Raw genomic sequence first — 13265 nt, forward strand, 5'->3', positions numbered from 1 at the left:
TCCACGGGAAGAACTGACTGGTTGATCACAATCCTAATTCCTCCAAACTCTAGCAATCTAGTACCCATCTGGGATTTTTATCCAAATAATTAAAAAGTGAAGCAAGCGTAAGTACATATCGTACTCAACAAATATAACATGGGGTTCATGAGGCTCAAAAGGCTGACACTGGTTTAACTACGATTAGCTTTTAATGAGTCATCTTTTAGCAACTAGGTGGCAACAAGTTTATCACAAGCCCTTATAAACGCATGATCAGGTAAACATGAATAATGAATAGCATAAACAATTATCATTTAATGAGCATCTTTATCATCAGTGTTCATCACCTATTCCGTAAGGGTCCAAGACCACTCGTGACCGTGAGCACGGCTGATATACCAGTTTTACACTCTGCAGAGGTTGTACACTTTCACCATGAGTCGTGTTGCCCATATGCCCGGGTTAATTACTCCTAAAACACTTCCAAGGTGAGCAGGCAGGGTACACTACGAAGTTTTTCCCCAGTCGTTCTAATAAGGAGCAGCCGCTAAGGATTCCATCTCCCTAGTGTTATAGAGTCATCTCCAAAAATGGCACTAATACTCGCAGCATAGTACACACCCTATGGATGAGGCCCATACCTAGCCTTGTATGCCCCTCTTGCCCTTTCGGCAAACTGCTACAAACTAGAAAGAGCAAGGTACTGGACTAAGACCAGAGCCATGTAGTCCTCATTGTTGTACTATAAATCTCGGATGTTCGCTTACAGATAAGTTCTTAGGGAGAGGAATTTAGAGCACCATAAAATAGCCCCCTGATTCCATGTTGCAAAAAGCATCTTTTAAATGTTTATTGCATATACCATTAGTCAAGCTACAAGATCATGGCTTTAGTTGAGCAATAGCAAAGCTACCTAATGCAAAAACCCAAAGGTATCAAGGTACAAGTGCAAAAGACTAGGATATCCTTAGTGGTAGTCAAGGTAGACACATGCAACATGAATTAAATGATTAAATGTGTATAGGACAACAAGGATGATCCCATGCTATACTTTTCTTTTACTCTTGCTCGCATTTTCCTCACACTTTGCTTCTGGACATCACCTTCTGATCATCAGCGCTCACAAGCGGTTCTCGTTTTACTCGTAGCAAACACCATGCATAGGCAAACATACAAGCAATAGATAAAAGCAACTAAGAACAGTACACCACACAAGGTAAAATGACGTACTAAAAGAGAACCAATTGCTACGGTCAGCAGAATGCAAGAGACGCCGGAAACAGAGCTACGGTTGAAAAGAAACGACTACCGGGAGTTTATATTATATAAAAGAAAAGCCTACAACTACAAGCTTGATTTAATTTAGTTAAACATTAACATGGAAGAGTCATTATCTCAGATCGGACAAATCATATTTATACTTAAAACTGAGTTGAAGCTAACCATTATTTTATTTTATAAATGTTCTCACATAATTTATTAAGCAAGTTAAGCTTTATCTTCGCAAAAGAAATAATTGTGAGAGCATCTAAACAAACCGTATATGATGGACATTTAAGCTAAGCAAATTATATATTAAAAACCAATTCATGTTTCCATTAATCAAGTTACCAAGTAATTATGAAAGATCGATATATTTACTTATAATGCTTTTAATTATAAAATTTGGTTTTTAATATAGAAAGACATGTGGACACTAACATATAGATCACATCGATACGAATCTAACGCAATTGGAACGACTCAAAAGAAACTTAAAACGAATATACGACGACGATATTACGAACCGGTGGTAATTTCGTAATTACCTCGTCTTCATCCTTTGGCCTCCCGTGCAGCCACCACACGGCCATGGCAACAGCAGCTGCGTAGGGGTGGGCTCGACTTGTTGCACGAAGGAGAAGATGGTCGGGCTGGGCAGCGCGGCGACGACGTCGATGGCGAGAGAAGAAGGAGAAAAATCTAATTTACTACACGAGAGATTCCCCAAACTAGGGGCTCCCCTTACGGTAGTTTTGGTGTGCTTTAAACAAGGGGTTGGTAAATATTTATAGGGAGAAAAACTCCCAACATCTACATCAACTAGCAATATGGTACTAATTGATTTTGCACCCTCCATATTTACTAATAGGCCTAAATAATCATTAAAGCCCATTAGTAAATAAATGCATAGGCCTTTAGGATTTATTAGGATTATTGCACATGGGCTTTGAGCGTTGGGAAAAAATGAGAGATTTATTATTTTCAGAATTAATTAATTTCGTGGATAAAATAATTCTAGAAAAATCTAGAATTATTATTTAAGCAGCGACAAATACTACGAAAGCTCTGAAAATTCGGAGAAATTCCCAGAGACACTTTGGAACATGATGAACCCAAATAAAGTATTGGGAGCCCATGATAAGATAATTTGGAGCATCTAAAAATTAAATTATGCTCAAAGACAAGTAGGAACAAGTTCCAGAAAAAGCTAGAAAAATTTTCGAGAAGTTTGTAGAAATTGATTGACGGATGAGGAACTAAAAGGAGTCATTTGCGTAACAAAGAAAAGATTTTAGGAAGCTCCCAACGAAATGAGCCGAGAAACAAATAATTTAATTGTAGAAAAAGATAAAGGCATGCCGGGGAAGGAAACTCGACCTAATAACGTATTTTAAAGACTTTGCTCACTCTCAACACACAAAGAAGCAACAAGCAAACATCACATCATCCAAGCGCCCTTCAAAATTAGAAAACTTTGAGAACTCACATTTTTCCTATAACTAAATTTGCACTAGCTCAAACTAAACTTGGTAAATTTTATCTAAATATTAAAATAATTTATTTTATTTAGTGTTTTTATGCACAACCCAAAATCAGAAATTTTGGGGTGTGACAAACTACCCCACTTAACAGGAATCTCGTCCCGATATTCGGAGAGACTAGGGAGAAAGATAAAGATCTTCATGCCTCCACACTTCCTTGATTCGAGATTCATGAGATGAAGGAATGAACTTGCATGATAAAGTGGATTTGGGAGTTGCACAGGATAGCAAGGAAGATAAAGGTCAATGATGCTTTGTAGAGGATGCTACCCCACTTAACAAAAGTTTTGCTAAACTTTAAATATTCCATGCGAAGATCCTTGTGTTGGTGTAGTCTTCAGGGCCTTCCTTTGGATCACAAAGATAGAGATGACAAACAAGCAACACACCAAACAAGACAAGCATGCATCACAACATCAAAACTACACGTGCTTCTGTAGCAATGGCGGGCATCCTAAGGAGTGGATTATGATGAAAGGCCATCGCAAATTTGAATAAGGTGAGATTAGAAAACTTTAGTAAACCAAAGAAATAAAAATCAAGGAGATAAGAAGCAATAGCTCAAAGGAAGCTATCAAGGAGAGAAGAAAATAGGACAAGGATAAGAAATAATCAATTCAACTAGTCAAGGAGATGACAAAGTAGTTTTGTAGCAAATTCTAAACCTTAGAACAACCAGTTTATACTAAGCTTGCGTCCTACAGTCAGCATTGCTCCGATACCCCTTAGTTGCACGTGATTTTAAGGACAAAACCAGATACACACCATATGTGAGCCCAGGAAGACAAATCTCACATATAGCTACAAATAAAGGTAATATCAATAGACAATGCTTAATATATAACATACTTAGTATAAAGGACATAACCTTAGATAGCAAATAGCGGAAAGACAACTTCGATCCTCGGGTGAAGACTCTAATTCCATAGGGACAACTGACTGGTTGATCACAAGCCTAATTCCTCTAAACTCTAGCAATTTGGTACCCATCTAGGATTTTTATCCAAATAATTGAAAAGTAAAGCAAGCGTAAGTACATATTGTACTAAACAAATATAACATGGGGTTCATGAGGCTCAAAAGGCTGACATTGGTTTAACTGCGATTAGCTTTTAATGAGTCATCTTTTAGCAACTAGGTGGCAACAAGTTTATCACAAGCCCTTATAAACACATGATCAGGTAAACATGAATAATGAATAGCATAAACAATTAACCATTAATGAGCATCTTTATCATCAGTATTATCAGTGTTCATCATATATTCCGTAAGGGTCTAAGGCTGCTCATGACCGTGAGCACGACTAATATACCAGTTTTACACTCTGTAAAGGTTGTACACTTTCACCATGAGTCATATTGCCCATATGCCCGGGTTAATTACTCCCAAAACATTTCCTAGGTGAGCAGGCAGGGTACACTACGAAGCTTTTCCCCAGTCGTTCTAATGAGGAGCAGCTGCTACGGATCCCATGTCCCAAATGTTATAGGGTCATCTCCAAAAATGGCACTAATACTCGCAGCATAGTACACACCCTGGGGATGAGGCCCATACCCAGCCTGGTATGCCCCTCTTGCCCTTTCGGTAAACTGCTACAAACTAGAAAGAGCAAGGTACTGGACTAAGACGAGAGCCATGTAGTCCTCATGGTTGTATTGTAAGTCTCGGATGTTCGCTTACAAATAAGTCCTGAGGGAGAGGAATCTAGAGCACCATAAAATAGCCCAATGCTCTAGACCCCTGGTTCCATGTTGCTAAAAGGCATCTTTTAAATGTTTATTGTATATACCATTAGTCAAGCTACAAGATTATGGCTTTAGTTGAGCACTAGCAAAGCTACCCAATGGAAAAACCCAAAGGTATCAAGGTACAAGTGCAAAAGACTAGGATATCCTTAGTGGTAGTCAAGGTAGACACATGCAACATGAATTAAATGATTAAAGGTGTATAGGACAACAAGGATGATCCCATGCTATACTTGTCTTTTACTCTTGCTCACATTTTCCTCACACTTTGCTTCTGGACATCACCTTCTGATCATTAGCACTCACAAGCGGTTCTTGTTCTACTCGTAGCAAACACCATCCATAGGCAAACACACAAGCAATACATAAAAGCAACTAAGAACAGTACACCACACAAGGAAAAACAACATACTAAAAGATAACCAATCGCTACGGTCAACAGAACACAAGAGACGTCGGAAACGGAGCTAAAAAGAAACGACTACCGGGAGTCTACATTATATAAAAGAAAAGTCTACAACTACAAGCCTGATTTATTTTAGTTAAACATAAACATGGAAGAGTCATTAGTTCAGATTGGACAAATCATATTTATACTTAAAACTGAGTTGAAGCTAACCATTATTTTATTTTATAAATGTTCTCACATAATTTATTAAGCAAGTTAAGCTTTATCTTTGCAAAAGAAATAATTGTGAGAGCATCTGTATTCATGTTTCCATTAATCAAGTTAGCAAGTAATTATGAAAGATCGATATATTTACTTACATTGCTTTTAATTATAAAATTTGGTTTCATGTATATTAATCAATTTAATATTTAACTATATATAGAAAGACATGTGGACACTAACATATAGATCACATTGATACGAATCTAACGCAATTGGAACGACTTGAAACGGACTTAAAACGAATATACGACGATGATATTACGAACTAGTGGTAATTTCATAAGTACCTCATCTTCATCCTTTGGCCTCCCGTACAGCCACCACATGACCATGGCAACAACAGCTGCGCAGGGGTTGGCTCGACTTGTTGTACGAAGGAGATGATGATTGGGCTGGGCAGCGCGGCGACGACGGCGATGGCGAGGGAAGAAGGAGAAAAATCTAATTTACTACACGGGGGATTTTCCAAACTAGGGGCTCCCTTTACGCTAGTTTTGGTGTGCTTTACCCAAGGGGATGAAAAATATTTATAGGAAAAAAACTCCCCACATCTACATTAACTAGCAATATGGTACTAATTGATGTTGCATCCTCTACATTTACTAATAGACCTAAATAATCATTAAAGCCCATTAGTAAATAAATGCATGGGTCTTTAGGATTTATTAGGATTATTACTCATGGGCTTTGAGCGTTGAGAAAAATGATAGATTTATTATTTTTGGAATTAATTAATTTCGTGGATAAAATAATTCCAGAAAAATCTAGAATTATTATTTAAGCCGCGACAAATACTCCAAAAGCTCTGAAAATTCAGAGAAAATTTCCAGAGACACTTTGGAACATGATGAATCCAAATAAAGTATTTGGAGCCCATGAAAAGATAATTTGGAGCATCTAAAAATTAAATTATGCTCACAGACAAGTAGGAACAAGTTCCAGAAAAAGATGGAAAAATTCCCGAGAAGTTTGTAGAGATTGATTGATGGATGAGGAACTAAAAGGAGTGATTTGCGTTACAAAGAAAAGATTTTAGGAAGCTCAGCCGAGAAACAAAGAATTTGATTGTAGAAAAATATAAAGGCATGCCGGAGAAGGAAAATTGACATACTAACGTTTTTAAAGACTTTGCTCACTCTTAACACACAAAGAAGCAACAAGCAAACATCACATCATCCAAACTCTCTTAAAAATTAGAAAACTTTGAAAACTCACATTTTTCCTATAACTAAATTTGCGCTAGCTCAAACTAAACTTGGTAAACTTTATCCAAATATTAAAATAATTCATTTTATTTAGTGTTTTTTATGCACAACTGAAAATCAGAAATTTTGGGGTGTGACAAACCGCCTCCAATCAAAGGCCACGGTTAATACTGATTAACCGAGGTGGTTGCTAGCCCATCCAGGGCCTGGCGTCGAGACTAAAGGTCTCTCTAGTCCCGGACGCGAAAAATACCAGGACTAAATCCAAATTTCGAGCTGGATCAAATGTCGTTTCTCTACTGGTGCATCGATCTGTCGCGCAGGAGCGTCGGTCGGCACGTGCTCTCGAGGAGTTTCTAGAATGTGCTGACGTGCTGCCGCAGTGGCGTCTGGCGTACATTCTTGTGTACACGTACAACTTGCATGGGCCATGCACAAATCATTTCCTGGAGGCCCGTAATTAAGATTAGTGACCGCTAATGGCCGGTGCTAATCAGCCCAAATAATCTTCACGAACCCGGCTCTGCATGCTAGCGCAAACCGGGCAAAATAATATACAATTCTTATGCCACAATGAATGTGCATTTGTACACGTATACGCCGGGCAATAGGCTTAATTAACCACACGCTAATTATTTTATCCAAAAGATCTAGGCCTAGAAGTAGAGATGAAAACGGTTGAAAAACCTCTCAACCGTTTTACTTCTACATTTGAATACGAAGACGAAAGCGAAAGCGGTAAAGCCGGACACAAACTTATGGAATATCAAGAATTTTGAAAACGAGCTAATTCGAGCAGAATTACGTCGAACACGGTCGGTATACGAAAAATCAATACGGAATATTGACCCGTAGGATTAAGTGCATAACAATTAACAAGGGCATAACCAAGTGAATAACAATTAACAAATCCTAGAACTTCCATAAAAAGTATCTCCATTTCACCATTTGACACTATATAAGAAAGATATGACTTTTCTAAGCCAACAAGCACCTGTACGCGATTAATATACTGTCGAAGCTTTGTTTAATTTTTTTAACATCTTAAAGACCTCAAATGAAGAAACTAAAAACTAGAAAGTTGTAGAGCTCGTCGAGAGCTATAATTTTCATATAAAATCATCTTCATCCGAGAACGTATGAAAAAGATACAATTTTTCTAAGGCTGGACATTTAGGGGGCCAAATTCGGTTTAAATCGAATTTTGAATTTGGGATATTCCGAATTACAAGTAGAAAAGTAGAAAACGGTCGGAAAACGGCTAAACCGTTTTTGTTCCGATTTCGAATTTGATGTTCTGAATTTCGAACCGAATTCGAATTTGTCCGAAAATACGAATTCGATCGGATCAAATATAGAAAATGATGTAGTTCGGTACGGAATATTTCCGTACCGTTTTCATCCCTACCTAGATGTCTCAGCAAGCCACACGTGAGAGAGAACACTTGGATGGGCCATGCATGAGCCCAATATTGTTAATTAGCCATTGTGCTAATTGATGGTTATTAGGCAACTCGTTCATCTTTAAGGCCCAAATGTTTATATAGCCCATATTTCGTAGGCATCACGTAATTGTCAAATTATTTTATAGGTCTCATTCGACTCATGCTAAATAGGCTATGTAATAATATTACAACATGCCAAAATTCCATCATACAGTGGGTTAAAGGGGCGGGCCAGGTGGGTGGCGCAGCGAGGCGGCAGGAGTGGGGGCCAAGGCGAGGATGACGCTGGCGGAGCCATCGTGCTGGAGGTTAGGGGAGGCCAGGGTTGAGGGGTGGGGGCGGAGCAAGGACAAGCGCAAGCGCAAGCGTGAGGAGGAAGACAATGGTCGTAGGGTGGAGTCGGGTCGCACGTGCTCCCAGAGCGCGTGACCAATGGCGCTTTATCGCGGTCCTTCTCTAGGACCTCAAAACTACATTCAAACTTTGGTAGAGTGAATACAAGAGAGTTATTTCTTCCTTTTCGTCAGAAGTGACTCTGGGGTAAAGTGGTGAGGGAGTAACACGCGAGGGAAACTACACTTGTGCATATATGGCATAGAAATGGAATAATTGTGAAAAAGACACATGTAACTGCCCAAATTAAAATAAATTCCATGACACGACAGCCGTGACAACGTTCGTCACTACAATTTAAATACATCAATAATACAATAGCCAAGATCATAGCAACGAAGTGAATGAAAGTGCTAGCTTCACCAGTTGGAGAAATTCCACAAAGCAAACTGGACCCCCGATGGAGCTCTTGAAGATGGGCAGGCATGCATGCATGCGGAGGCACACGAAAACCAAATTTAAGCCTCATTTAACATAAACACACATATCATTTATGTTCCAAACATACTCGTAGGTACCCCAACAATAAGTGCTAGAGCAAAATGAAATATACTAAACAACAGGCATGATCGTCGTCGATCACCATTATTAGAGGTTTAAAGCACGCAAAGGTCCATCAAGAGCGCACAGAGATAATGTGACCGTGTAGTAGACTGACACCAACTCCATGCATGCGGCAATATAGGGGACAGCAGACAGGAGTACCAAAATGCTCCGAACGTCCTGAGATCCACCAACTTAAGCCGCAAACTCCTCCCATGGAGGATCAAGAGGCAAAAGGCTGAGTCTCCGAAGACTGAAATAAAAATCGTAAGGAAAAATAATTTTGATTAGCATTATCAGTCTAGCATTGATGATTCGTAAGGTCAATGGAAATGATGGATGAAGTCGGCTAAAACAATCAACAACAGACTATGGTACTTCGAAGTGTGTGTGAACCGTTGTTCTAATAGTAAATTATTACATATTACCTATTCTTATAAGAGGTAATAGAAGAAACACAGAATAAATAGAGAGAACGTCTACTTATTAGATAGATCTAATATACATGCACGCATGATCTAACTTTGGTATTTGATGCAATAATGTGACATGTGGATGAGATATAAAGTATCTTGCTTTACTAACAAGTTCTTTTCTTGTAACTTGACAAATAAAGATCAAGAGTGATATACCTGTAAAATTAATTTATTAAATGTGGAACGACTAACGTTATCCGTAATGATCTTTTCAACAAGAGTAGATCCATTTTTAACAGCAAAATCATGTTGATGGTATACGTGATTTATTTGTCACTAGCCATATATAGCACAACACTTTTAAAACCAACATCATGTTAAAAATTAATGTTCTTGCGTACTCAAACATATAGTCCGTACGTAACAACAGTAACAAGTATATACTTAACTGTATCTATTTTCTGAGAAAAGCAATAATAATTACTTCATATGTACAGTAGCACAGGGAGATGAAATTAAACAAGGAAGCTAGGATGCCCTGGACGAAATTTAATTGTCCTACTAATTCTAAAAATCAAGGGCTATGATTTTCTGGGCATATTTGTTACTATAATAATAATATAGTAATGGAGAAGTAGTAGGTGTTAGTGCCTTAGTGGAATGGGGAATGGAATGTGGTTATTAAACAAGTTAGGCAGCTGGTATACGTACCTCTTCATCGTCGTTGTGTACTGGTCGTGCCATCCTACGTTGATTAATTTTAAATACGTCGAATCTGAGTGCGGAACTATTGGGATGGAGTTGTACTATGCGCCTGAGCTCAGCCTCTGCCTTGTTCACGTCATCAGCCAAGGCATCCTTATAGTCGAGATATGCCCAGACATAGTATAGCGAAGGGAGGCACTCCAAGTCCAAGCCGAGATTGTCAGAGGTAGCGTGCCCATCCTTGTACAAAGCCCTGACTGGGACAGTGAACCCAAGCTCGTGGAGGTTTGCCATCACAACAGGGGCCGGCGCTACTCTGCTACTGCAGCCCGCGTCCTCTGCTTTGGAATCAACTACCATAGCATCCTGTCCTCCCCTCCAGATGCTAAATGAATCACTAGTCGACTCATCGTTGGTCGCCAACTGGACCATCCAGCCATACAACTTGAAGATTCTCAACTTGGGGAAGAAATCATGGGCAGCAATATTAACCACCGCGGCCTGCTTATGAGAAGCCGTCCCATAATCCGCCAGTCGAATATAGAGGTAACAGAGATTTGGCAGCCCACCCAAGGCTCTCAGACCTGCCTCATCCATATGATCCACACACAAGTCCAAGTAGCAAAGGTTGGGGAGAAGCATGGGATCTATGAATGATGGCACACAAGGGAACCTGATGCCTTGTATACGCAGGTGCCTGAGATGTTCCGAAAGCACGGCTTTGTCCCACTCTGTTGAGGCAGGGGTAATTCCAGTGAGCAGATTACAATCCAGATCCAGATGCTCGAGCTCCCGCAGATTGCCTAGTGACTTCAAAAGTTCTGCCTGCATGCTCTCATCCAGCCTGCCTATGCCAATCACACCAAGCACCCTCAGTAGGCTCTGGTTGCCCAGCTCCTTCAAAAATTGAATCTTGGACTCAAAAGACAGCATGCGAACACTTATCTGTAGCTCCTCCAGTGATGTCACCTTCTGGAGGAACCCATCGGGCACCTTCGTGTATTCGTCACATCTTATGCAGACCAACCGTGTTAGCAGGCTAACGCTCGATGGCAGTTGGACTTGCATACCATATCCTCTGATACATCTTATGTACTCCAGTGTTTGTAGAAGCTTTAGAGCTCGTATCGCCTCGGGGAGCTCTTCGACATCTATACCTCGTAGCCCTAGGTACCTTAGATGAACTAGTTTCCCAAGATGCTCAAGCCAGCGCCTGCCATACTCAGGTGATGTGCGCCTCTCTAAAGCTAGCACACGTAAGAGTTTAAAGCTCGGATGCAAGACAAGACCACGAATATCACACCCATGGGCAACCAATGACCTCAGTTGTGTCATGTCCCTATGACCATCAGGATGGGATTGGTCCAGTAATATCCTATTCTGGTGTGCTATCCGGCGCACCTTGTGTCGTGATGATGTTCCTCCATCCTCATTTGAGATAGTGATGAAGTTTTCTTCGCTTGCCAGACCACGAATAAGATCAAGGACCATGTCATGAACACGGCAGCAATGTATGATGCCTTCCTCTTCTGACTCTACCCCTTGGATCATGTTTCTGTTTATGAGCTGATAGAAGTATTCCTCTCCCCGCTGAAACAGGCTTGTTCCTGTTTTCTTCTCTATAAAGCCTTCTGCTACCCATTTCCATATCAAAGAATCTTTCTCGATCTCATAGTCTTCGGGATACACACTTAGGTAGAGTAAGCAGGTCTTCATATGAGAAGGCAGATCATAGTAGCTAAGGGACAATATCCACACAGTATCATCTACTTGCTTGTTCTCTCTGCCACGATAGAAACCAGGAGAGCTGCAGACCTCAAACCAATCCTCTCTTGATTTGCCCACCAACAAGCTAGCCATTGTGATGATAGCTAATGGCACACCGCCACATTTGTCCAGAATTTTTTGGGACGCCTCTTCAGGATGATGAGCAGGACATTTGTCTTCACCGCCATATAGCCTCATATAAAAGAGCTTCTTTGAGTTATCATGTGAAAGAGGGCCAAGCTGGTAAACTTCATCGCCACAGGCTACTTCAAGATTTCGAGTAGTTTTGACTACTCTACTTCCGTTATTGTTCCGATGCAAAGCTGATCCTATTGGTTGCCAGGAATTTATGTCCCATATGTCGTCAATAACGATGAAGTACCTACCAAAAAAGACAGTACAAATGAATAGGCAGAGTTAGTAAACCCTGGAGCATCTATCGTCTATACTATACTATACTGTAGAAAGGAGAAGAAGAGCGGCACTACATCTGTACTTTACGAGTATTGAATATGGGTGATGTCTCACTTTTATTTAGTCTTTGAAAATTACATACTAGTGGTACTTTATAGATTTTTAGACAAAGGATGAAAATCCGGATTCCTCTACTCAAGGTAGAATCTGACAGTGGTACTTTATAACTTTGTATTATCAAATATAAATTGCCTAGCAAAAAAGGAGTATTGTGCCACAACTGCAGCTTTGATTCATAATGAAAAAAAACAAACATCTTAGATTTGTTTATCAAATATAAATTCCCTAGCAAGAAGAAGTATTAATTGTACCACAACTGCGTCATCGATGCATAATGAGAAAGAAACATCTTCAAATTAAATGGTAAATGTATGTATGCTCCCCAATAGTATGCACACAGCACAAGCAGTGTAGCAGATATATATATATATATATACATATATATATATATATATATATATATATATATATATATATATATATATATATATATATATATATATATAAATATAAAATCATAAATTGCGAAACAGAGAACCTATAGGTAATCTGGTGACAACTGATTAATGCATACCTCTTGTTTTCAAGGAATTTTCGGAGTTCGCCAATGAGCAGTTGTAGGTCCTTTACATCACGAATGGCCTGGTACATATTTTGATCGAGACCAAAGAAGATGCTGGTGAAGACTTGCACCAGGTCAGGATTGCGGCCAACCGAAACAAAGGCTCGACAGTCATATCCGGGACTCAGCAGCTCGGCGTACACCACCTTGGCAAGAGTGGTCTTGCCCAGACCACCAGCTCCCACCACAGAAACTATCTTGGTCCGGTTGTTGCTGCTGGAGGCACCAGCATCTCCATGGCCGTGGGTCGATGACTGAAGCATGGCTATGAGCTCCGCCCTCGTCCTCTCGATGCCGATAATCTGTGCTGCCTCTTTGTGCATGTCCACAAGGCGAGGATCCAGTTTGGTGGCCGGCGAAGGCACCGCAACGGGTATGGAGTACCTGTCGCGGCGGCCCGACACCTCCTGGAGTCGTTTCTTCATGTCCTCGATCGCGCCGGCGATGTCGTGGCGCGCCTTGCTCTTCTTCAACAGCCTGGCCATCTTCTT

The 13265-nt window shown here is 40.2% G+C and overlaps 1 protein-coding gene across 1 annotated transcript; it reads right to left on the reverse strand.

Annotated features, from left to right (window-relative positions):
- Nucleotides 1-9896: 9896 nt before the first annotated feature.
- LOC136481014 (disease resistance protein RGA5-like) lies at nt 9897-13259 on the reverse strand. The gene is made up of 2 exons (XM_066478407.1): nt 12727-13259; nt 9897-12060 (listed from the first exon to the last, which is right to left on the reverse strand). The coding sequence occupies exons 1-2, from the start codon at nt 13257-13259 to the stop codon at nt 9897-9899; spliced, it is 2697 nt and encodes an 898-aa protein (XP_066334504.1).
- Nucleotides 13260-13265: the final 6 nt, after the last annotated feature.

This window comes from Miscanthus floridulus, chromosome 9 (genome assembly GCF_019320115.1).
Source record: "Miscanthus floridulus cultivar M001 chromosome 9, ASM1932011v1, whole genome shotgun sequence".
In the NCBI taxonomy this organism is placed as follows: Eukaryota; Viridiplantae; Streptophyta; class Magnoliopsida; order Poales; family Poaceae; genus Miscanthus; species Miscanthus floridulus.